The 26,256-nt window shown below is 31.7% G+C and overlaps 3 protein-coding genes across 3 annotated transcripts in view; 2 read left to right on the top strand and 1 right to left on the bottom strand.

The window, feature by feature from the left end:
- LOC112693723 overlaps positions 1-6,981 on the top strand; it is a 14,680-nt gene extending 7,699 nt beyond the window's left edge. Inside the window, exons 2-4 of the mRNA XM_025568910.1 lie at positions 751-951; positions 4,564-4,656; positions 6,205-6,981. Of these exons, the coding sequence (XP_025424695.1) occupies positions 751-951; positions 4,564-4,656; positions 6,205-6,533 (623 nt within the window). The 3' untranslated portion in view covers positions 6,534-6,981. The remainder of the gene's footprint in view (positions 1-750; positions 952-4,563; positions 4,657-6,204) is intronic.
- A 1,031-nt stretch (positions 6,982-8,012) lies between these two features.
- On the bottom strand, positions 8,013-12,426 carry LOC112693721 (nucleolin-like). The gene is made up of 4 exons (XM_025568908.1): positions 12,239-12,426; positions 10,167-10,274; positions 9,902-10,087; positions 8,013-9,391 (listed from the first exon to the last, which is right to left on the bottom strand). The coding sequence occupies exons 2-4, from the start codon at positions 10,237-10,239 to the stop codon at positions 8,163-8,165; spliced, it is 1,488 nt and encodes a 495-aa protein (XP_025424693.1). The 5' UTR covers positions 10,240-10,274; positions 12,239-12,426; the 3' UTR covers positions 8,013-8,162.
- A 744-nt stretch (positions 12,427-13,170) lies between these two features.
- LOC112693722 lies at positions 13,171-23,913 on the top strand. Its single transcript, XM_025568909.1, has 5 exons — positions 13,171-13,549; positions 13,824-13,991; positions 14,078-14,170; positions 19,154-19,352; positions 22,800-23,913. Exons 1-5 carry the CDS (start codon positions 13,462-13,464, stop codon positions 23,074-23,076), a joined length of 825 nt encoding a protein of 274 aa, XP_025424694.1. The 5' UTR covers positions 13,171-13,461; the 3' UTR covers positions 23,077-23,913.
- The last annotated feature ends 2,343 nt before the right edge of the window (positions 23,914-26,256 follow it).

Genomic DNA, 26,256 nt, shown 5'->3' with positions numbered 1-26,256 from the left:
TAACTCAAATAATACTCACTCACTAACTGATCAGCGTTTAACTAAAACTACTGTGCCAATTCATTTGAAACGTTGGGAATAAATGTACTAATTAGTAAATGCCATTAAGACAAACGCTGATCACACTCAATAATCAATTAAATCATTCGAAATACAACGAATTCGTGGTTTTCTTATTCTTAATGAGCTGAGGAATAAAGAAAAAATATAATCGGAGGTAGTGTTGTAAGAATTATAATACATATGAAAATCTAATAATCTTATACGCAGATTATTAAACATTCCATGACTCATTTAAAAATCACTTGGGAATATTGTATTCCATTTTTTAAATTTATAGAATTCATATATTTGTTGTGGTGAATTATTTTATTATGATAAAAAATACATAGTTAACATATGATAAATGACCATTATTACCACACTATATATGTTTATAAATATTATAATTTATGACCCGTGTTGTTTTGTAATTACAATAACTATATACTTAATATAAATTACCTGCAAATAAATAAGACCGAAAAGTTGGTCCATAAACGATTATAGTTGAAAAAACTGCTTTTGATTTTCTATTTCGAATAAGAAAAATCTATTAACATATGATTCACAAATAATAATATTTCCTACGGTTCATTAATCGTAGTTTGATAACGTTTATGGAATCGCAAACTATAGTAATACAATTAATGAGACATATATTTTAAACCATTTTAAATAAAAATCTTATTGATTAATATTATAATTTAGTTACAGGTTCAGAGCATAAATGGTACGATATATATTACGATGTGGTAACCAGTTCAAAGATACCAATGATTCAGCGGTTCGGTGATCGTCAAGATGAACCGAACACTGCAAAATTTGGACGTATACCGTGTTCATGTCAAAGTTTAACGTGTGGCTGTTGTGCTCAATTCAACGTTCGATTGTTCAATTACAATAAAAAAGGTCTAATATGATAATAAGGCCGTAGCCACTAATAGTGTAGGTATTGGAAAGAGAGCGTTCGCTAGCTAGAGACAAGATATTAAACCAAATAGGTGTATCAAAATGTAATAATTGAAAACCACCATTACACCAAATTCCACTATAGTAATTTTAGTTAAAAAACATCTCATGACAGAGAGAACGAGTTCAATAAATGTAATTCGTCACTACGGTAGCAACGACTTTAGGTGATTACTTTTTTGTTAATTACTCGTAATATTCATTTTTTAATTTTTTATCAAAACCAGTATTTTTATTGGTTTCAAACACTGTAACTATAGCAATATTATGGGCAATGCAATTTATATAGACAAGTTATTTTTTACTTAATTTTACTATAATTTTGTATTTTTAAGCATTTAAATATTTAAAGGAAAAGGAAAAAATATAAACTAAAATATAACTATCATTAATTATTTTTAAATTGGATTATTAATTAAAATGTTTTTGGTGTGCGTTCAAATGCTCTCTTTTTTTATTTAATATAATTCATAAAAGCTTGTTTAAGACTATAACAAGTCTTCTATCTTATAATATTAATTAATTGTTATAAATCTAATTTTAGTGTAACATCAATTTAAATAAAACAAATATAATTTTTGTTTTGTAATTTTTTGCAAATATTTTATTATACAAGGAGTAAAACAACAAGCAAAAATAATTGAACAAAAAAAAAAACAATTTTTTTTACTTAAAATATAGTACCGAAGTCATACACATGCATTCAAACATTCCAACATTTTAAAAAATTTCCGAGATCATCTGACGTTTTAAGTAAATGGCAACATATGTGTATCATACTTGAAAATGTATTTATGGCTTCTATGATACATGCGAGTAATTCAATTCACTAAATCATAAATTATATCACATTTTATTTATACTTTCATTTTCTTTTCAAAAAAATGAAAATATAATGATTATAACAAATCATTATAATCATTTATGTATTCATTTACGAGTATTAACCATTTACTATTTTTTATTTTTTATTATTTTATTAATCATTATTTATTACCAAACATTTATCGGCACAATTGTGATACACTTATACCAAAGAATTGTAATAGGTTTTCGTGTTCTTATCGTAATCTGAATCGTAGCATAAATCAAATTTTTATTTTTATCACACAATATATTAATTTAAGTTAAATTATTCTGATTAGGTATAAATGTACGTGTATCGTATATATTATAAAAATATAAAACTTCAATCGAAGTTTTTCGATCAAAAATATAAAATATCACAAATAAACTTTAGATTATTATTGGTAATAAGATTATTTACAGTCGCATTTGGATATTTGGATGTTTTAAATATATATATAGGTATATTATGTAAAAATTTGAAGTTCTGATTAAATGGACAAATCACTCTTGAAAAAAAAAACGTAACGTTATAAGACAGTAAAATTGAAAAAAGTATTATAATATACATAATTCATGGATTGATTAAATGACCGATACGAATAATAATTATGGAAATTATACTCTACATTGTAACAATACATTTTGAATTTAAATAAATTTATAATGATCGGTAGATCACGAAAAATAAGAAACAATATTATTACCTTATGTGACGTCAATGAATTAGTCGGTTCATATCTTCAGTAAAATTGCATGCATTTATTTAATTGACCGTGGAAAACGTTTAAAGTGAACGTGACATGATTTTCAATGATTATTGTCGGTCGATGGTTGACCAAGTTTGACGATTAGAAGAATGGAGAAAGTTTGGTCAACTGTTTCGAAGAAAAACTAACGACAAATCTATAATATTACTTTTTTTATCACATTCCACAGACTTTAACTAATTTTTTCATGTATTTTTGGTTCAATTTGGTTGATAAATTGTATTATTCAACATTTTCTAAAGATCACAACAAATTATACAGGTATTTCATACATTATCATAATAAATAAAACATGTGTCTGACTAGATTCCAACTCGTATTGTGTAAATAATATTATAATAGCGTTTTAAATCATTTTACGTAATTTAACCATAAATTAAATTATTAAAACCATTTTGACAAGTAACTTAATTTTACGTAATAGAAATATAATTAAAATAATAAATAATAAAATTTACCTATAACCGTTATCAGTTATTACTAATTTTTTAAAAACAATTAAGTAAAATAATAGCAGCTAATTCGGCGATGGTTTTAAAACAGATTTAACTTTATTATTAAATAACAAGTTTTTATTTTTATTTACCGTCAGAGAATCCATTTTAATAGTAGTTATTTGTTTAATAAATTCTGTACCTAAATTCAGCTATAAAACGAACATAAATGTTTCTCTTTACCACAAATAATTAAACGTTTATTAAAAACTCCTACAGTGAAAACTTAAATTTCAAGACGTACATAAAATCCCGTTATTAAAAAAATATTTCTTAAATGAAAAATTATAGCCAGAATTAAAGTACATTAATAAATCTAATTTAAAAATAATTTTGTTCATTACTTTTTTTTTTAATGCGTGTCAAGACTTAAGTTTTGATCATTATTGTGCATTATTAAAAAGGCACATTTTACATTAAGTTTTTATATTTTATCATACATTATACTACTTCATCGACGTTCATAAGTACTAAATATATTTTCAAAATGTTTATCTTATCTAGTTTAATTAAATTCATGTAAAATCATATGCAATTCGAAAATTCAATTTTTAATCCAATGTCGTTATAATGAGATGATTTTTCAGTCACATTATACGTCCCTCGCCTAAACTAAAACCTTAACTCTTAGTTTCTTTTTACAATGTAAACCGTTGTAAAAGTGAGATATGTACATCCTACAGGACTCTTGTTATGCTTATAATTTAAAAATAAAATAAAGGCTAGAAAACCACCGAAACTCAGATGAACAAGGATACTAATTGAATGTGACATGGGGATGAAGAAATATCGTCCTTGTAATCTCAGTTTTATTAACTTCGTACATGGACTCGTACTTAACGCGTAGTAAACCCTGGTAAATTTTCCATGCTGTTAGCCAAGATATACTATGTACATGCAAAGCCTGAAATTAATTAATATATACAACCATAAGTCAGGAGCAGCTCCAGAACCTTGATAAGGGGAGGGCCAAGTTATAATTTTTCAAAATCTTATAACAAAAAGAAAACAACAATTTTTACAACACAAATTCGTCTATTTTTAAAATTGGCAAAAATATCAATAGTATGATCTATTTAATCTAGAATATCTACCTTATGATATACATTAATTAGATATAATGCTGATAGTCTATCTTCAGTCATCATTAAACGAAGCCAGGTTTTTAGTTTCCGAAGTGTGAAGAAACTCCTTTCAACCGTCATACTTCTATAACTCTACATACTTGTGCGTATCGTATGATAGTACATATTATAACATGCATTTTTTTTTTGACAATATACATTTTTTTATAAATACGGTACGGGCTTGGGAGGAGACCACGCCCCTAGGGCCCCCCCTGAAGCCGTCCTTGTCATAGACTCGGTAAATTACTGGCTACGCTCAAAATCGCGGATTGGCGTAAAATATCAACCCACCGACTTTTGTTTTTATATGTGCAGGATGCATGAATTTCACGTACGATCCTCTCGACTTTGCAGTGACGGGAAACATGTTCATGGACAACGAGTCAGTGTACGAGTACAAGATATCCGGTACGTATTTATAGCATTAAATAACGTTCTGAAGACATAACCGCATGAAAAAAAAACCACATTTTACTATCATTATGCAGTGCAGCGCAGTACAATGGAAAACTAAAGATTTGAACCGACAAAGTCAACACATCAACACCAAACATTTACAATACAATACACATAACTTAAGCCGGAGAAATTAATACGACTTAGTGTACCGCAAACGTTTAAACATTCGACTGACTTAAACATTTGATCGTCGTACACATCGAACAACTTAAACATAAACATTCAATCAACCTAAATCGTTAAACAACAACGCCACGTGTATTTGGATTGATGATTACATAATTGAGCAACTCAAACAAAGTAATAAAAGTTAATATGATAGCCGAAAACGTCGTAACTAATAGACCTAAACCAATAGAATTCGTTGATCCGAACAATAAGATGTCGCATATCATGTATTATTACGGCTTTATAAAATTATTATATTAATTCTTCGTCGTTTTCTATTTGTAATTACTATATCCTTTTTCGGACAAAATCGTAACTATAGTTTATCCTATGGATGACAATTGCACACATGTGAATGAAATCAAATTGAATCTACATGGAAAGTTGAAACGATCACGTCGATCGGTGTACGTGATTTATAAGTAAGAAATCTATTTCGACAGCACCAACGGAAACGCAATAAACAATAGTAAAATCGAAATTTCCAATTTATTTTTATTTTTTTCACTAAATAAACAACAACAATAGACAATAACCGATCGTATACGTCGAATCATACACCGTAAGAAAAACATTATGTTCGCAATGAAAATAGGGACGGAGAATATTTCAATCACGAAAATGATACGTTGCGGTGCCGAGAAGTGTACCGACAAATTATTAGAAATAATACGGTCAACCTTCATTTCTATCGTAACATCAAAATAATATCATACAAAAACTAATTTCAATATCGATTATTTTTTTATAAACTAATAATTGAAATATTTTATTCGTATTGTATTAAATGACAATGTACGATAATATAAATCATTGGCTGTAAGTGCGCCTAACGTGGAACCGTAAGACAATAATAAAATTTTGATTATTACACCCCACCATATAAAAAAAAAACAATGCTTAATCGGTCACTTGTGGTACACGCAATATATACTTACATAATTTATAACTCAAATAGAAATCACGAAGAATAACTTAAAGAATTCGCAGCAAACGTTTTATGCACTGACACTCGTACATGTTTTTATTTTCACTATCACCGAACATGCAAATAACACTCGATTACAGTTGAAATGCATCCATTACGTTTATTGTATAGACACCTCCGAGGTAATTGTACTTAATTCTATGAACAGTATGATAGTTACTATCGTTAATACCATTAATAAACCTAATTGTTTAAGTTTTTTTTATTTCATTGTTGTGTTCCAACCAATCTTGAATCGTTTAAATGTCAACTGCTAATGTACTACTGCTGACGGAACTATTGAATTCTCACTGATTAATTATTCGTTATGTTTCCTATTTTTTTTTCTGTTTTCGCTACAGCCAAAAACCCTCCGCCGGCGTGTTTGCAAATGCCCGTGCCTTACTTACCATCGATGGACATGTGTGTAAAGATGTTCGACATCTATACGCCGGGCAAACGGTTGCACGCGTGCGTCAATTTCCTCACGCGCATCGAACACGCGGAAGTGCTCGTGTTGGAATTCGATTGTTTTACGATCGGTCTCGACGGAGTGAACCTAGAAAAGTACAACACCACGACCACGTCCACGACTACCACCACCACGGTATACGACTCGACGGTTCCCGATCTGGACGTGGCCGCTCTCGAAGAGAATAACACTACTACAACAGCAAGCAAAATACAATAATAGTAATACGTGCGTTATGTTAGACATTAATTTTATTTCGATTTATATACTATTTACACGTTAAGCAAACAAAAGCGTTTGATCTATAAATCTAATAATTTTCAATACTAAACAGTTTTAATATTAATTGTGTATATGTCCTCGGACGAGTTTATATCGAGTTTATCCATTGGAAAAGTCGATGAATTTCCGATTGCTCGTTCTCGAAAGGACATTCTTAGGGATATGGCACATTATTGTGTTTTAGTTTTTATTATTACCATTGGTTTTATTAGCTTGTAGAAAAATAACTTTAACCCTTCGTGTGTTAATGTGGCATAACAACCAAGAAAAGTTTTTTAAACAAAAATTGTTTAAGAAACTTATAAGTTATAACCTTATTCTAATTATGATAAAGAAAACTTCTAAAATAAAGAGAAAAAATTCCAGAGCCAAATAAATATATTACCGTGTTTATTATTAATCTTAATGTTTTATGTTTATATTATTTCGATTAGATACCTAATTTTAAAGATGTAATTTTTTCCATTTCTCGAATTTTTGTTGTTTACTGTATGGTATAATACTTAACTACATATAGGAAGTCAAGTAACGTAGTTTTGGAAAAATTTAATTTACAATATATTTATAAGTATTGATCCGAAAACGGCTTTATAAATAACGATTTATATATCTTGCATGTTTAAAAATGTAATAAAACTATTCTAAAAACTACCAATAACCACCCCTAAGAACTTCGTTACAGACTAAGGACATTCCGAATTACTGTAATGGTTACGAACATAATTAAGTGATTATTAGAGTGCTTTAAATTTGGCACCCTAAATGCCATTTGTAGTACCAACGATCTCTAAATCGGTACAGATATCACAACGTTGTTCTGAATAATTCGTTTTCGTGTTTTCAAATGATCACAAAAATAGGTTTCATAATAATACACCCACTGTTGACGGTTTACCACCGCATATCCGTTTATTTGTTGATTTTCCTCAGCCGTATCTCTACACAACGACTAGTAAGATATTGCTTTATAACTATAGTGTAGGTGCTACTATACTTTATATAATGATTTACGAAACGCAAATATCATTGCGCTATCATGTAGATCATTCACTATATGCGTGTTTTTCTAAACAGTTATGTACTTACATTTATTGCTTGATATACTCACCCGAGTGTACAGCAATACAATACGCCTATATGTTATTTTGACAATTGTAGTGGATAAAATGTGTAATAATATAATTACATTGTCATCGAAATAGAAGGAAAAAAATGTAATTTACAATATTTTGCTTTCGACTCAAGCACTCAGAACGAATACGTAGACGGATTTCGTCTACGGGCCACGAGAAATGTAATTACGAACGGATTTTAATAACATAATAACAATATTCGACTGTGAGGTTCTATCGGATAGTGTCAGGTAGGTTAAAGATACGCGACTCGTATAAAATATAAATAATTTATTTCATTTTTCACGAAATGTATTTGTCATCAAATAAATTAATAAATTAATAATAAATATATAGTGTTGGGTATAATAATATGTACATCTTAACATTGGGAGGAAAGGGGGAGGGAGGGGTAAAATGCGTATTCTCATCATTACCGTGAGCAACAGTTCTATTACACTTTTTGCATGAAATGTATGGTTGATTCGTCTGCGGAGGACAGCCTCATCCTGCGGTGCGTCCTGCCGCGTCTGTCATTGGGTACGATAGCCACAGGCATGTGCTTGAAGCTCCTGTACCCGTCGTCATCGTCCTCGTCGTCGTCGTCATCGTCGTCGTAATCTTTGGCGGCTGGCGCGCTGCTGACCGTCATTATCGTCGTCGATGTCGTAGCTGCGGCCGCGTGTTCTGTGGTCGCGATCCTGTCGATCGTCTTGGCTGTCGTCGAGTTTGCGTCCACTGCCCCGTCCGCCGACATACCGACCGCGCTAGCCGCCGTTTCGATGATGTCCGACACAAGGTCACTTTCTTCTTCTTCGTCGTCGTCGTCGTCCTCGTCGTCGTCGTCTTCGTAGTCCTTATCCTTGCTGGCCACCGACGTGGGTACCGTTTCCACGCGGTCCGTCGGATTGTCGTCCAATGGCGCAGTGGTGGTTGGCCTAGCATCCGCGGACACCTCGGAGGACATCGCCGGGTCTTGTACCACGCTCACTGTGAACGATGTAGACGTCACGGACTCGACGCTAGACGCCGCCTGCTTCTCCGTCACCTGTTGGCTGGAGGACGATAGCGGCGCGGCCGTCACTTTCGACTTGACCGCCACCGGTTTCGCTGTTGTTGGTTTCGCCGCTGCCGTTGTGCTGGCCTCGTTCTCGTCGTCCTCGCCGCCGCCACCACCACCACCAAACAGGCTGTCCAGGAAGTCGGTGCTCAGCGCGCTCAGACCCGTGTAGTCCGCATCCCCGGTGGACTCCACGTCGTTCTCCGAGTCGTCATCGTCTTCCTCCTCGTCATCACCACCTCCCAAACCGTAATCGTCATCGTCGTCATCGTCATCGTCCTCCTCGTCGTCCTCGTCCTCGCCCTGCAACGTCTGGGACGCCGGCAACGGTTGGGCCGGTTCCACTTTCATGCCCTGCGGCCCAAACCGGAAGCACGACACCCTGAGCGCGGCCTCCACGTCGTCCAGAGCTCGCAGCTCGAGTCCCAGGCATGCCTTGAACTGATCACCGTCTCTTGAGATGCCGTATACCCGACCGCAGAACTTGGATATACCACCGGGCAGTGACATGCACACGGGCTTCGGTTTTTTCCCGGATATGGTCGTGTTGCGCAACACCTTGTCCCCGAAGCTCATCGTCACAGCCATTTGGTCACCTTTCAAATACTTCAGCGATGCGCAACCTGTAATATAAAATGCATAACAATAACAATCTACTCATACACAGTTAATTCTCTCGTACCATGAGTGTGTATGATAGGAACGGATAGGATAAGATGGGATAGTGATAAACCAGAGTATTCAACGGAGCTAGGACATAAAAATGTGGTGTACTTTAGCAATTAGACTAGTACTGGATTAGATTTGGAAGGAAAAAGGCTACAGAATCGACTTTGGAAATTGTAAATGTTGACGTAGTGGAAAAAAATCTGAAAAATCAGAGAATGCTGAGATATGGTACGAGATCGAGACGAATGGATTGGTAACGAAAACTCTTGGACAGTAGTTTAAGCCAGAAAATGCTGCACGTGTATATATTTACCGAAAATTGTGAAAATAACGATATATTAATATAATATACGGACTGGTGCCCGTAAAGGATACAATATAATAGTCGAAACGAGTATAATTTAGTACCGCGGTATTGATTGACCGACTGCTAATCGATAGGTGTATTTAGATCGATTGTTTACCTGGTCCTTTGATGGGAACTACTGGTAGTGAAAAATCTCTGCAGCAATTACACATTAGGTTCGAACAAGCGCAGTACCGGTTGGGAGGAGCTGCTTGAGGAGTAGCTTGTCTAGCTCGACCCATCGCTTTCAAATGTTCTTTGACGTTATTCAAGCCTTTGTTCCATACGTCTTTGTTTTCCGGGACTGTAAAATAAAAACGAAATTCACGATGCATTATATGATTGTTAAGAATATTACTCGGCAATAAACGTTTTTCACTTACTAACTCTACCATAAGCAGCAAAAGCTATGATCAAAAAGATCAACAGCAACTCAAATACGACTGAAAGCCGCATTTTTCTTTAAATCGCTGACCAATTACGAAAGAAAACTGTAACAAAAACAATTATATTAATATAATATATATATTATATCCGTATGACACAAGGTGTTAAAAAAACTTCCAAAATATGACTTTCTTTTGAGAAATATATAATAACAGATTGGTAGATTGGTAGAAATTGGTGAAAGGTTCATATGTATTATCAGAACTGACCTTGTCCTTAAAAAGAGAAATCTTCTTTCCGTCTCCCAGAACAAGTTTTTTACATCGGTATAATATCATAATACCGTAAAAATATATTTTAATAATAGCTTAATCATTTAACTACGCCTGTAATAATTTCAATCCTATTGTGTTCTATAGATATTTGTTCATGCATAGATATTTGTTCATGCAATTTTCACGGGACAATATTTTTAAATATACATTTGTACCGTTAAAAGTTAATAATAATTATTTAATTAATTTTCTAATTTTGATTTAAAAACAAATACATTCTCAAAATTACTTGCACCTGTTCTCACGCAAAACATAAATTTTATTGTTTCGTATTTTATGATACATATTTTCCAATCAAATATTAAAAATAAAGAAAGCAAACAATAAATCCCCGTTAGTTTATGGCTTTTCGTATTACAATTACTTTACCAATAGTGATCAAAACACACTTTATGACTTTTCAGCAAAACCTTAATAAAATAACTTTTGTTTTTGTAACACACATTTATATAAAAATATATTTAGATATAATCCGTAAAATTAAATTGGAAATAACAATTAAAAAAAAAAGAAAAGAAGATGAGTATCCAAACACTGTATAGACAAGCTAATACTTAAGTATATTATAATCATTATGCATTGCGTCATATTGTTTATAAAGGTAGTAGAAAATAATAAAGGGGTATTAAAGTCTTTGAGTTGTATTCCGGAAATGAAATAAAACAAATTCTTCATAAAATGTATGTATAAACTTAATAGGATGTATTCTATAATTGAACAACATTTTGATCTTAGTGTAAGGTTTTGATGTATTTTTAAAATGAACAAATAACCAAACCGTGAAATTAATTCAACCCTACACTTGAGATAATTATTTTTGTACTACAAAAACCTACATATCTCTTCCCTTTAATTAAATTTTTTTAAATTCATCTTCGCTCTCGGCACTTTTTTTAATTTACCGAACTTTTGTGCATGTAAACTTAATACAACTTATTGTTATAAAGCTATACCGACTGTATTGTAAAAAAATTTATATATATGTAAGTATCTACCTATATTATACTTAATAAATACTATATTTTAAAATTATAAATAATTCATGTTTAAATTATGAAACATTGCGTTGAAATACAAATTAAACTATGAAAAATTATACATAACTTTTACATCAAACATTTTATTTCATTTATTTACTTAAATTCCCTCCGAATAATTATGATTTAATATTAGTATACAATGTGGTTCATAATATGTAAACAACTATTTTTAGAAAAATAAAACAAAATAGTAGAAACATCACCTAGTCAAATCGATAAATAATATTTGATTTCAACTAACACAGTCGGCCCTTGTTATTGAGTAGACTGAATGATTACTTTATCCCGAAATGTTGAACTTCCAAATCTGTATACAAACCCGCCAAAACTCGATAAAACCTCCATTCAACGATCTACAAACGTTTTACGCGTCACGCGAACGGACGTGAATCGATCGTAACCCCTTGAGTTTCTACATAAAAAGCATTAAAAAAAAAAAAACACCCGCCAAGCAAATCCAAAGGTGCACCCGTCAAATTATGAACCACATTAAACTTTCTAAAGCCCACACTGGCTGCTCTTCCTAACTCTCTCTCTCTCTTTCTCTGATGAAAACACACCCGGCCGGTTTCGGGGGGGCGTGTAGACAAACCTCGAAGTTGACGAAATAAAAACCGAAAAAAAAAAAACCCCCGAAAACAACAGTATTAGACCGACGAGAATAAAAATAAGCAAATAACAACAATCACGTACCTTTTGCACTGTATTCCGGCGAATAAACACGTCGTCAGCAGGATGTGCACAGGCACTGAACACGAAAAACCGCCTCGAACTCGTCTCTTTGAGGTAGGAACTGAACTGTGCGACGAGCGCGGCGGAATACCACGGCCGCCGTTCTTGTTCCGGGCTAACAACCGGGTCAGGTATGTGTGTCAGCGGCTGAGACGCGAGACAGTGTGCTGTTCCCCACTAAAAAAAAAAAAAAAAAATAATAAAAAACCCACTCTCGTTCCGGGACGGTTTTCCTTTCCTAACCAGCCCAACCTCGACCGCCTTACGTTGCTGCTCGTCGTCCAACCCTATTGTCGCGATGTGCCGCGACGTACTCGTGTACCGCGGTACGCGCGTGACGAAAACTAACGCGAAATAAAAAAAAAAAAACGCTTTGTACGCGTTAACGCGACGTGCAAAGCTATTATTATTATCGTTAGCTTTGGATTGGCATTCTGGAAATCAACCGTTAACGAAAATTAAAAAAACCTTCCCGCAAAACCGGTTGCCTGTTAGTTTTGCGATTGATATGATTCATGTAATAATATTTAAGTAATTACCAACCCGCTGGTCGATAATTATAATATTATCTCTTTCGTCCCCGCATTCCCCGTCCTTGTTGCATCCGTGTGACACGCGCGTGCGGTGCACCCAGTCCGTGCTGCGAGTGGGTATGTACATGGTACAAACGTGTTTTGAGTCCCCCGCGCGCGCGCGTGTGTGTGTGTGTGTGTGTGTAGTATCTTTACACGGGTGTTATTAAATTTTGTTGTTGTTGTTGTTGCTGTTGCTGTTGCACACGTACAATATATTATAAATTTCGGTGTACGCGGGGAAAGTCGAGGAGTTAGAAAGCGAGGCACAGGTACACCGTACGCGCGCGCGCGGGCGACCGAGAGAAAGCGAAATTGTTAGTCGATGCACTCGCTCCGAACGTAGTTCATTGTCGTCGTCATCGTAGTTCAACGCAGTCATCCGCGCGGCCATAGCACACGAAAAGAAAGTGGTAAACCGGTGGGGGCTGTAGATGACCCGTTGACCCGTTGCCGGTACAGTATCGTTTAGTGACCGCCGCCGCAGACGCAACGGGACCGGCTGCGTGTTGGACGTGTTTTTTTTTATTATTTTTTCTAACCCGATCGTCGTCGTCGTCGTCGTCGTCGTTGTGCGCCAAACTCTCCAGACGCAATCGTACAGAATTCACGATGTATCGTCCAACGTGGTGGTGCGTCGTCTTGGCCGCGGCGTGCACGGCATCGTGTTCCGGTGCCACCGTACCGTCGACCGTCACGGGTGAGCTCAACGGTTCAATATAATTATGTTTACATGTTGGGCTCGCGGTTGCGTTGTGTTGACACGCCGGACGGAGGCGCATGTGATAGATTTGTCGACAAATTAAACAATCGCTCCGTCCGCCGTTATCTGTCCACACCGCCGCAAGGAGAGGCAACAATAATAACGACTTACTATTGTTGCCTCTCCTTGCCCTATCACCGACCAACCGTGCGGCCCTTAAAGCCATAGAGTCGCCTAACCGCCAATGCGCGTTCTGCATTTGTTGTCGCAGACTTGCTGTGGACCGGGCTGGAAGGCGTGATCCAGCAGAGGAGCGGACTACCGGCCGAGTCGAAACAGGTGCCCGAGAAGCGGTGTGAGTGCCAGAGCCCGGAGCTGAAGTCGTGCGTGTGCTGCCTGCGCATGAGCATGCCGTTCCTGGATTTGACCACGTCTCCGGGTGAGTACGACCAGCCATTTTCCCAATACTATTTCATCCCTCCTACCCCGTTTCAACATTTAATCGCGCCGTGATTACCACCACAGGTTGTGTCAAGTTCAAGTACGTACCGGACATCGAGTCGATCGCCGTGAACGTGACCTACGGCAGAGGCAACGTCCAGAACGGCGTCATCAAGGGTAAGCATCCGCGAACGCGTACGCCACAATAAATGATAATAATAATAATAACGTGCAATCGTTGTACAGCCACTGAGTACATTATATTGTTGTGTACTGTTTACGATTCATAACATTACGTCCGGATGTCCTCTATTGCTTCCACCGTTTCGTTTTCCCATGACCATTATGTTATATACTGTACTGTCCGCCGAATGCGTGTACGTAATGCAATAGTGTTCGCCCAGCGACGCAGTGAAAGGGTTTTCAATATGTGCGTCACGGATAAAATTTATTCTCCGGATACTGAAACTATTCGTTTATGATAATTATCTAAAAACATAAGCTGAAATATGCACTTGTACTCCGGACTTCCAAATATGTTTATATATGATTATATTGTCATCACTCCACTTGCACGTTTTTTTGTAAAGAATTACCTCGAAAATCGTTCCACGTTACGCGCTATCTATAAAGTGCACGTGCAATAGAGACTTTGGGACTAAAACAGCCAACCACTAGATGCTTTACGCACCGACCATACGCGTATATAGTTACTATATCTCTCCATACTGTGCGTATGATCTAAATTAAAAAAATAATTATGGGGAAACAGTAATTATGTGAAAGAAACGATGTATATGGGTACTAAAATACATGTTGCGCACACCATTATTAACAAACATCAGTGAACAGGTTATGTTAGTAACAAGGTTACTAACCTACCTACGCGTTCGGTTTCCCAAGATCCAGGTCTATGCAAAACTCCTGTTCTGTCGATCCACGATGGGAGGAGGAGATGGGTCGTGATGCTTCCCCTCGTTTTTCATTACATCGGCGCGTTCAGTGGTCGAACTCACGGTAAAAGGTTATATTCGCACGTATTGTACGGATCTGCATACGCGACTGGTGGAATGGTTCGTTGCACATCCGGCACGTGTGTTACGTTGCAGCGCCATTGGTAGTAACGCGGTAATGGACAACAGCAACAACAACGATAATATAATCTACACATGTCGAGTGTGCGGCGTGACGAGCCGCTTTTCCCCGGGACAGAGATGATGTCCTCGCGTAGACTGACGTGAGAAACAGTGACGTGCGCCCGCGAAATTCGTAAGACCGCCGTGACATTGACAATGACACGTGAAATCGAAATCAGCTCGACGGCGACGACCGTCTTTACCTGCAATGTATTGTTGCTTCAACAGCGACTATTTTAATTGAATTTCGATCTACAAATAATATATATATATATTTATATAATGATGAATACAAAATAGGACTACGTGTATGAATTTTTTCATTTTTTACAAACGTTTTCCCGTTTCTCTAAATTGCAGGCATATATCATCGTAATCACATGCCAGTTTGATTATTTCTAAAACCATTACGGCACTATTACCTGTTTATGGATCGTACGAACGATACCATGTACTCCGGTCGATGTTTACGGGATGTCATGTTTTTAATAACACGCACACGATGACCAAAACTAAGTATATAATTGTATGTTTTGCGTTCGTTTTCAACCGATTAAACCATCAACATTTGTTAAATTTTAATCTTTAAAATTTAAACGTATTATCGTGTACTCAGAATGTGATATCAACCCCTAAACACCCACGTTATCGTTTTTCGGATTTATCTACTTATTTATTCAAAGGTTTTCTAGCTGGATTGGCCCAGATGATTAATTACATAAGCCACGGCAATTTATTCATTTATAATTATATTATTTTCGTTCGTCCATTAAATACGATATTTACGCCACCCATTTGGTTTTACTATTGAAAAGTTACTGTATTAAATAATTAATCATACCTATAAATTATACGTTAAACATGTTACGTTTAATGATAATAAAAACCATATTATTTTCGTTTTATTTAGCTTTCAGTAGAAACTAATACAAAGATAATATGTAGGTACATAAATACGATTACATACAAATTACATGGTATAAGACATAATAATATGAAATAATATAGTCTGTATCATATGCACAAAAGCCAAAAACAACCAAATGAAAATAACAGCAAATATTAAGATAATAATAATAATAAGAAAATATTGGTTTGCTATCGAAATGGGAGTGAGAAAGTAATATTAGTACGAAGGATAGAAATGGTCGAGAAAATATATTTAGAGTGGACGTAAGTTAAGATACTGATGAGATAATTATGGTTTTAAATTCATAGATTAATATGGAAATATTTTCAAAAGATACGATGTTCAGATGGTTAATTAGTTGTGATATTGGCCTACGTTTGTTGGTGAATGGAAAAGCTAGAGTTCCTAAATTATACACAATTGACTGGCCAAGATATAATAGGGTAGACGTTTTTCTTCATTTCTTGTTTACCGGAGGTAAGGTAGCCGTGAGCTTTTTCATAAACTGGGCATAGTGCTTTATGAGCTCCTTCACAGAGAGTGCACTTGGCTGATTCCAAAGTGCGATCTTTGGAATGCTCACATGATGATTGTTTTTCGCTAAATTTGACGCGACAACTGTTAAGGTAGCAACGTTTATATGTGTGTTCATACGATCGACAGTTGTGACATGGATGCATCTGTTTTGAAGTTTTTCTCAATGGTTTTACTCGTTTTAAGTACTATACAATAGTGTGTGTATATATATATATATATAACTATACTATATTTTGAACGATACAAATTAAATACGAAAAGTACCAATACAACTTAAACGTCCGAAGTAATACTCTTACAATTATAAATGTCACGTGAAAATATAATAAATATTTTTATAATTACTGTTATTGTAGTAAGTAAAAAAAATTAGTACATTTCACATTAAATTCGTGTTAATCATATTACGTACTTCACGGATCATTACGAGTTTCATAGAAATAAATTTTTTGTTATTTTAATAATTCATTAATTGGTTACGTACGACCATTGATGGAAACCAAACATAAACATTTTTTTTTTTATCTGAGTGTTATAAATTATATACCGTTATATACAAGATCATTGTGCAAAAATAAATATAAAAATAAAAATTTTCTACTATGGTTTTACACTTATACAACCGATTCCGTTGTACGACTAGTAAAACACATTGAGCATAATTAAATTGCCATGACATGTCAAATAATGATGAAAACATAGTTTTTTATTTTAGAAAATCTTTAGAATATATTTTTCATAAATTGTTGTATGGGCCGTGAAAATGGATTTTACCTAAAATATATTGTTAAGCTATTTCATATCAGTTCCATTTACTATATAGATATCCTATTTTATAAATTCAAAAAGTATGCAAATTTTCACAAAATAATATCCGGTAAGATTAGATTCGCAACGATTTATAAAATAAAAAAAATCGGAAAACACTTTATTGAAAATCCATTATGACTTATAGAAAATGATTTGGTTTCTAAATTTTTACGCATTAAAGTCATATTTAGCAAATCCAATATATTTCCAGTTTATTATTAAATTAAATGATTATTAAAATAAAATAAAAATATAAATTATAAATTCATTTATTAGAATATCATAGTATGACAATATTACAATAATTACAACCATTTTTAACATAAAAAACTCGTATAACTTTAAATATTACATTTTTCGAATTTATAACTTTACTTCCTTAACACTTAAAAAGTTATATAATAGTAATTAATACTTAAACAAATATTTAATAAAAATATTCATTAACATTAAAACAAACTAAAAAAAATTAAAATAAAAGTATATCCCTAACCATTCTACACCTATCTACGTATTTGATTAATTATTTCAAACGTATTGTAAAAACCATATTGGATTTTCTATTTAGTGACTTTTTTGAAAATCTACTTTTCATTAAAATTTATTGTTTTTATTTAGCACTCCTTCAACACAAGTTATCTATAATTAATATACGCTTTAAAAAATTTAAAATAAGTTACTATTCATTTTACTTAATCCTATTTTTTTCCCTCATCATAAAATTTAGCTATTGTGTTTTTTTGTGCCATAGTTATATTTAATATGTATTTAATTAATTTTTTAATTAATTTAATTCATTTAATATTTAATAACTTGTTGAAACTTGTTTGTAAAACATTAGTCCGATATGAGTTTAATTCCCTATAGAACCTAGTGCGACTTCATAATCATTCAGTACGGCGCTGCCTGGACGCTAGTTTACTACTCACCCATCGTTTCATTTTACATTTATATATTTACACTAAAAAGCTAGAAAGTTTAGAAGCCATACCATTTCAGTAGCAATCAAATAATCATATGACAATACGAAATTATTCGCGTTTGAACTCATGTAAACGTTGTCATTCATTACCTATTTTAAAACAGTAAATTATATTTTTAAATTATTCATCAATACGAACTATACTGTCCGTAATTCAATTTCTAACTAAATATATAATAAATCATTGTGTGTTATTCATGATTTATATTTTACTCAACAATTAAATACATATTTCGTCATTAAATTTCTATTTATTAATAATTTATTTAAAATCGTTCTATTTTTTTTTTTTTTTTTGTAATCTATTTTCAAATTATAATTAATGGCGTCACAGTGACAAAACGCACTTATTATTCTTGAGGATCTTTCACAATATGAAAACTAATCAACCGTGAAAATGAACATATTTCACACAAAGAAAAGAAATGTAATTGACCGCAACATTATAGGTGCTTCAAAAGAAACGATTCATTCTAATTATTAATGCACTGTCAAATTTAATTTATTGTCTACCTGATTGTCTTTATCATAGGCCTTAATTATTTTCAATTTTATAAAAAGTTTTTTCGTTCATAAATTAAAATCTCAATGTGCCATATTCTATTCATGTAATGTCAATGCTAGTTTTATGTAAAATCTTACTTCTCTTAACTTTTTTTTTTACTAAACAAAAATTTCTGTTACGATACTGAAAAACATTCATCGTCAACAAAGAGCTGCTCTTTCTAATAAAATATACTGAATACTTTGCGTGAACCTAACATTTCGAATATTGTTTGTCACAGGCAATAACCCGGAACCCGTGTGCATGGACGTGCTAGTTGGATTTGGTCAACTGTGCGCTCGATTTATAGGAAACTCATCTACACCACAAGACTTTGACGGTTGTCTTAAGTTGGAAGCCACCTTGTTAAACGAAGTGCAAAACTCGATTCCCATGGGATGTTTTAAAATGGACCAAAATCGATTAATCTTCAATTCCACGTAAGTGCACAATAAATAGTTTTAAGGACACTAATTATTTTAAATCTTCAACTGTACAATATGTACAATATGTTACCAAAGAAAAGGTGTAAATAATAAAACAAATTAGTTCAAATCGTCAATTTTGTAAATCTATAAATTTTCAAAATATTGTTAGATCACAATGAGCTTAAGAATTATGAATATTTCAGAGATCATAAAATAAATCACAAAAATAACTGTAATATGTAAATTTCTGGTGTAATTCGAGGTGAATATTATCCTTTTATAGATCAATGATTTCATCTATGCTATTTACTTTTTAATTATTATATATTTAATTTTTCATAAATAAACGCAAACATATTTTTTTAATTTTATTTGGGAGTTAAACACACACAAATAGAATCAAAAATATGGAAAAATAAGTAAATATTTTTAAAATACATACAAAATGTACGTCTATTCTACTTTAAATTTTTATAATTTTTAAGTTGAATAAGAAATTGCAATGTTCTGCACTAGAAAATCTCATCATAACAGTAAAAAGAACATTAAACAATTACAGTATAACTTAAGAGTAATTATATAACTCTTGATGGTCTTTAAATACTTCTCAGCTGTAATTTTATCATAATATTTAAAACATTTAAACAGCAAAAACAAATATTTATGTATAATAACATATTAACTAACAAACGTAACTCGTAATGAATAAATACAATTAAAAATAATATATAACATGATTATATTATATGAGCATTAATTAATTACATTTACAAATTGTAATTATACGGAAAAGATTTAAATTTTAAACACGGAATATTGCATTAAAAATGTTTACTTCAAGCATTAATAACAATTATTTTTAAATTGCTGTTTACTATAGTAAAATCATAAAATCATAATTTAAAAACAAAATATCTGTAGAATAACTACATTGGGTAGTAGATGAAATCGATTTTGTTATTCATTTAACCAGTCCATATAATTTTTAATTAAAATGAAAATAATTATTTTTCATTGCAAAATGTTTTTACAGAGGTAATTTTTTTTTTGTTTTCATGCAATGAAAGCATTTAGAAAATTATTTTCTTGTAAAATGTACAAAAGCATAAAATATAATAATATTAAATATATAACACACAAGTAAATAAAAATATTAAAAATAAAATAAAATATCAATATATAGGTATTAAAAATAATTATTACACATAAGTACAATTAATTGTTAACTTGAAATATTTATAAATTTCACTTAAGTATACACAGATCATATCACCAGGTTTAAATTGATCATATCTTTGGCTAAAGTATGATTGTTATCTCATAAATTACAGAGAAAATCTTTTCTATATGACAAGAGAAGACTAAAGGTTAGGAGAATATTGCGACATTTCGACACGCGTCTAATGTACATGGTAAATTTAATACATGCGGGTTCGACGTATCTACATTTTGACGCGTTTTATTGTATTTATCTAATGGAAACAAATAAACAAATCTATGAAAAATATTGAGAATATATTGGTAAGATAATTAAATTTTATAAAAATTTAAACAATAACCAAAAATAGTAATGTTTAAGTCTCACTGAATATCTTGTGCTAATGTGCTGGTGTTATGTCTATTAAAATACATGATGAAAATTTAACGATACGGATAATATTAAAGATAAATCTAATAAAAATGGTTATTTATAATTTTTAAATTTAATATCAAAGTAGATAGATTTAAAAAAAATGTGTCAAAATTGTCTTGCATTGATTTCATAAAACTTTTATTGAAGTATTTTCTTATCGAGCGATGTATGATTGTATCATAAAACGCGTCGAATTGACATTCGTAGAAATGTCGATACGTCGAAATTGCACGCGTCGAAATGTCGTATATGTCCATTTGTCTTGCATCGAATTTACCGTGCCGAAATAGCGTACATTCAGTGAGGAGGTATTGTATTTAAATTTAACAAAACTATTAGAAATTATCAGTATATATAACAATTATATAGTTTTTTTTTTTTTTATGAATTTTAAAATTTTAAAAGATTAATCATTTAAACTTAAGTAAGTAAATTTGAATTTTTGACATTAGTACGTAAAATATCATTGGTCAGCTAGTAAAGTTGTTAGGTCTAAATTATCGTTCATATGATTGTATACTTCTACTCAAGCATAATAGAAATAAATTTGAAAAACAACATTACTATAGTAACATATATTAATTTTGTTAAAAATTAATTTGTATTCTTTTACTAAATTTAAAATTAAGGTTGTGTTACAAATAAATAACTGTACAATAATAAGTTATGGCGATGTTTAGAAAAAAATTATCATATATTTCAAAATTATATACCAATGTTTAACAGGGAAAAAATCCCTATTAAAGTAAAGGAATACAAAATTATTTGAATATGAAAAATGACTCATTAATATTGATAACGAGTTAAATAACTTATAAATAATAATTTAAAAATTTATAATTTTTATAGTTAATACAGGTGTCTAATAAATATTACTTTTTTCAAAAAACATTATTGATTCATTGCAATTTGATCTTGGCATGTATCAGTGATAACAATGAAAACATTACTTATATGAATTCAAATGTACGACCATTTATTCATATCTCTCACCCTTTCTCTCTATCAAATTTTTCGTTTTCGTTTCCTGCTCACGTATAATTTGATACGCCTAAACGTAACTAAAACCATTTACGTGTAATATTAATACTCAATTCCACCGGGACAGAGGTTTTAATGAAACCGTATTATTTTTTCTCACGAATCATTAGAGCTGTTTTAGTTTTATACCCCGCACGCAATTTAGTAGATATCTATGATAATTACACATAAAATAACGATTGTAAACAAAATAATAAATAGGTTACGACGAATTTGCTGTTTTATCAACTTCTTACCATGCAAATTACGTATAGGAAATAAGCGTAACACGTATAATTTATACTACCGCTAACATAAATAAACGGTGCTTATAATGATCATAGTGATGGTAGTTACGATATAGCAGTAGTGATGGTAATGAAGTTTGTGCTTTTAAAAGTTATGTATGACCATCTGAAATATTCCCGTTCCCATATAATCATAATTTTCAAAACCAAAAAATGTGTTCCACCAAAAGTGGTTCCTAAAAACATGATACAAAATAATTTATATCGTTCAATATTTTCCCGTGCAGCGGAGAAAATATCAAGTAGCGCTCTACAATTAAATTGATGGTAAAACAAAAATAATTTCTAATGTTTGACCAATATTACTCGTGACACGTAGTACGTGACACGCAAGTACGACTTGAATGCGTTTTTACAGTACATTATCAACACTATAATAATATAATAATATTCAGTGTTCATCTGACTTCCGTTCACTGTAACGACACACTCCACGGTTTCGGAAATCGATTTCGGCAATAATTTTCTAATTTCGATATATAATCGATCGTGTTGCAGGGTCGTCGAGTTGCCTGAAGTACTGTCGTCGAACAACAGCTCACAGTCCGGCGAGGAGGAGGGAGGAGAAGAAGAAGAGAGCGAAGAGGGCGTAGACCCTAGCGAAGAGGCGCTCATCCAAGCATTCGGTGAGACTGCCGTGCAAGGCGTCACGTGGCTGGTCAACGTCATGGGACTGAACGTGAACCAGTCCAATAATAACGGGACCGCGGCCGCCTCGTCTAACCAGCAACAACCATTATCCCCTACGACGCAGCCCGCTCCCGTGAACGTCTAATCACGGCGATCCCGGATCTATACGTGAATTTAAAGGATCGTATCCGTAGTACAATCGATCCCTTTTCGATGACCCATCATCAACACAAACCTATATTTATTATTATTATTATTATTTTTTTTTTTAATTATTGTTATTATTATTAAGTTCAGTAGTTTCATTCGGCGACGCTTAGTTACCCACTACCGAGTTTCCCGCAACCGTTTCCCGCATCACGTATTTATATTTATATTTATCCCTTTTCAAGTCATCGAGAATGGTGACGAAACCGGTCCTACATTACCGACCACCATTTTGATGTCTCCAGACGTGAAGACATTCGCTTTATTTTAAGATTATCCGTGTAAAAGATTGTAAAAGATTTAACGATACGATGACGTCTTTAGTCTCGTTTCATCTCGCGGTCTCTTGACAATTCTAAACACCAAACATAACTTGGCCTGAAAAACACGACTTTGTAATGTCACTTCAATCATACGAGCTGTCGTAACTCAGACAAGTGTAACTATATTATTATTGCATTTATGTCGCACTCATCCCATTTCGCAACTACGGTTTCCTATAACAATGACTTTATATTTTTGTAATTTTAACATTATTAACTGTACACGGTTGAATTATTTTTATACGGTTTATCGTTTATATTTATTTTGATAATAAAGTTTATTTATTCTGTAATTTACTCGAAACGTTTTTTGGTCATCAGAACTTCCGCGTTGTGTTGCAATTCAGCATTCCTTTCCTACTCAATAAGGATCGAAAACCAGAACAACTATAATCATGTTGAGCGGACTACAAGAGAACTGTTTGTACTTTTAAATCTTTCACAATATGTTTAAAGGACAAATGTATTATTGTACCATAGTATATCTGTACAATATGGTACAAATATAAATAATATAAATAATAATATAATATAAATATAATATAGTACAAATTATTGTATTCAAAAAGTGAATTTTTAACGATATACTCGTATTAATAATTTGTTACATTTTTTCTCTAATAAACAACCAACTACGATTTAGTGACGAATTATCACAAACCGGTATCATATATAAGTTCATTCATAATATTAAAGCGTGAAACTATAGATTGTGTTAATTAGTAGTTCAACTCTGTATAGCTGTGATAAGACAAATATTTTAACTAAAATTTATAATCATCGTAATTTAATAATGCGTGTCGGTTAATTATTTTCAAATAAAATATTTATTTTTAAGCAACTGTATTAGTCATCTACTTCGACAAAATCGGTGATAAGAAAATACATTTTAATACTTAAAACGTAACTTATATATCCATAACAATTTTTTTTATTTAAGAACTTTCATTAAAAACTATTATAACTCAACAATTACTGAATTATATAAAATCCATAACAATAAAACATTCAATTTTACAGTGATATCAAATATATATCGAATTGAACTATGAAGATTCAGTAATAATACCAATGTCACGAAAACACCATTCAATGACTAAATTGATTTTCACACAAAACACATAAATAATGATTGATTGAATGCATTGCTCTAAAAAGAAAATTATTTATTTTTCTGTTATATTTATTATACTTTCCTGTTATACTTCACTAAATTAAAACAATATTATACATATATATATATATATATTAATTTGACGTAATTAGGTTAGTATACACCTCCATAATTTATACTATTCGATGTATAATTCAATAAAATGTAATAAAAATTGAGCGTGAGAATTTTAAGTGCCAGAAAAATTTAACATAGGAAAGTTATAACTATAAATCCCAAACAAAACTGGATCTGACTATTGTCTATAAATTACAGACAATTTTTCAAAGTACTAAGTTTTTATTCAAAACTATCTATTCAAAGAAGATAAGTATACAATAGTATTAATTAACACAATCAACTTATTTTTTTGTCAAACAATCTTTAAATACATTAAAATATATTTAAAAATATATATCGAGTTCTATGTTATTTTATGCAACCAAAATTATAAAAGAAGTAACAAAAGTTCATTAAACCACGCCATGCATAGTTTTTAATAATACGTCTATCAAATGTAGTCTAGAAATTATATGATATTCCTTAGAAAAATATCAAATTTTACTCAAAAATACATGAACATATTTATAAAATTTTTCAAAAACAGATTTTTTTAGTAAAATTCAATATCTCATTAAAAATGTATTATTAAGTTTCTACATTTTTTTTACCATACTCATTACGAAAACCAAAGAATAACATGGCTTAATAAACTATTATTTTTTACTATCAATTTGGTCCACTAGGTAAGAGTTAAATTCGAAATCTTCTTTATTATTATGTTTGTACATAATATAATAGGTAGATTATTTAAATCATTTCAGTAAAAAAGCACATATTAATGTGGTTTAATAAAATTAGGAAAAAGCTTTACTGATGAAAGTTAATAAAATTGAGTTTTATTTAAATAAAATACTACAAGATCATAGATTCAAAATAATATATTGAAAATATGGTAGTTAAGGCAGTAATTTAATTGCTAACCAAGTTTTCTTTATACAAATACAATATTTCAAAAACTTCCAGGCACATAATTTTTAGTTAGTAATATTTCTTAAAGTAGTTTCATTAAAAATATATAATTCTGTCATTTTTTCAAATCTTAAAATAGTAAATTGCACTTAGTATCATAACTATGCAATATGTTCATACAATCTTCAAACATTTTTATTTAATTATCATTAATTTAAAAATGAAATAAGTTAATTGATACTTTATGAAGATATAAAAAAAATCAATATAAAAAAATCAATATTATTAAATAATTTTTAATTATAATTATTATATCTTTCAAGAATTCATGGCTTTTATACTTAGTGAACTATAAATTATAAAATTTACTATATGTAAATTCATAAATTTGAAATTAAGCCAGGGAAAGTAAAATGGCTATAATATCGATAGTTATTGTGTATATAATTTGGGAATTTTTTGACGTTGTACTCAAAAAACAGTAAATTGTACTGTATGCATTATCAAAATTACTTTTACGCAGATAAGTAATGTATGATATGGAATTAATATCACCTATAATAAAATAATAAAATAATTGAATAATAAAAAATAATAATATTTTTTTACTAACTATAATAGACTATAACTCTTAATTATGTGTACTATTAGCAATTAAATTCACCAAATT

This window comes from Sipha flava, unplaced genomic scaffold (genome assembly GCF_003268045.1).
Source record: "Sipha flava isolate LNK unplaced genomic scaffold, YSA_version1 89_pilon_pilon, whole genome shotgun sequence".
Lineage (NCBI taxonomy): Eukaryota > Metazoa > Arthropoda > Insecta > Hemiptera > Aphididae > Sipha > Sipha flava.
The sequence above is the reverse complement of the archived record's forward strand: the minus strand, read 5'-3'. Positions and strand labels throughout refer to the sequence as shown.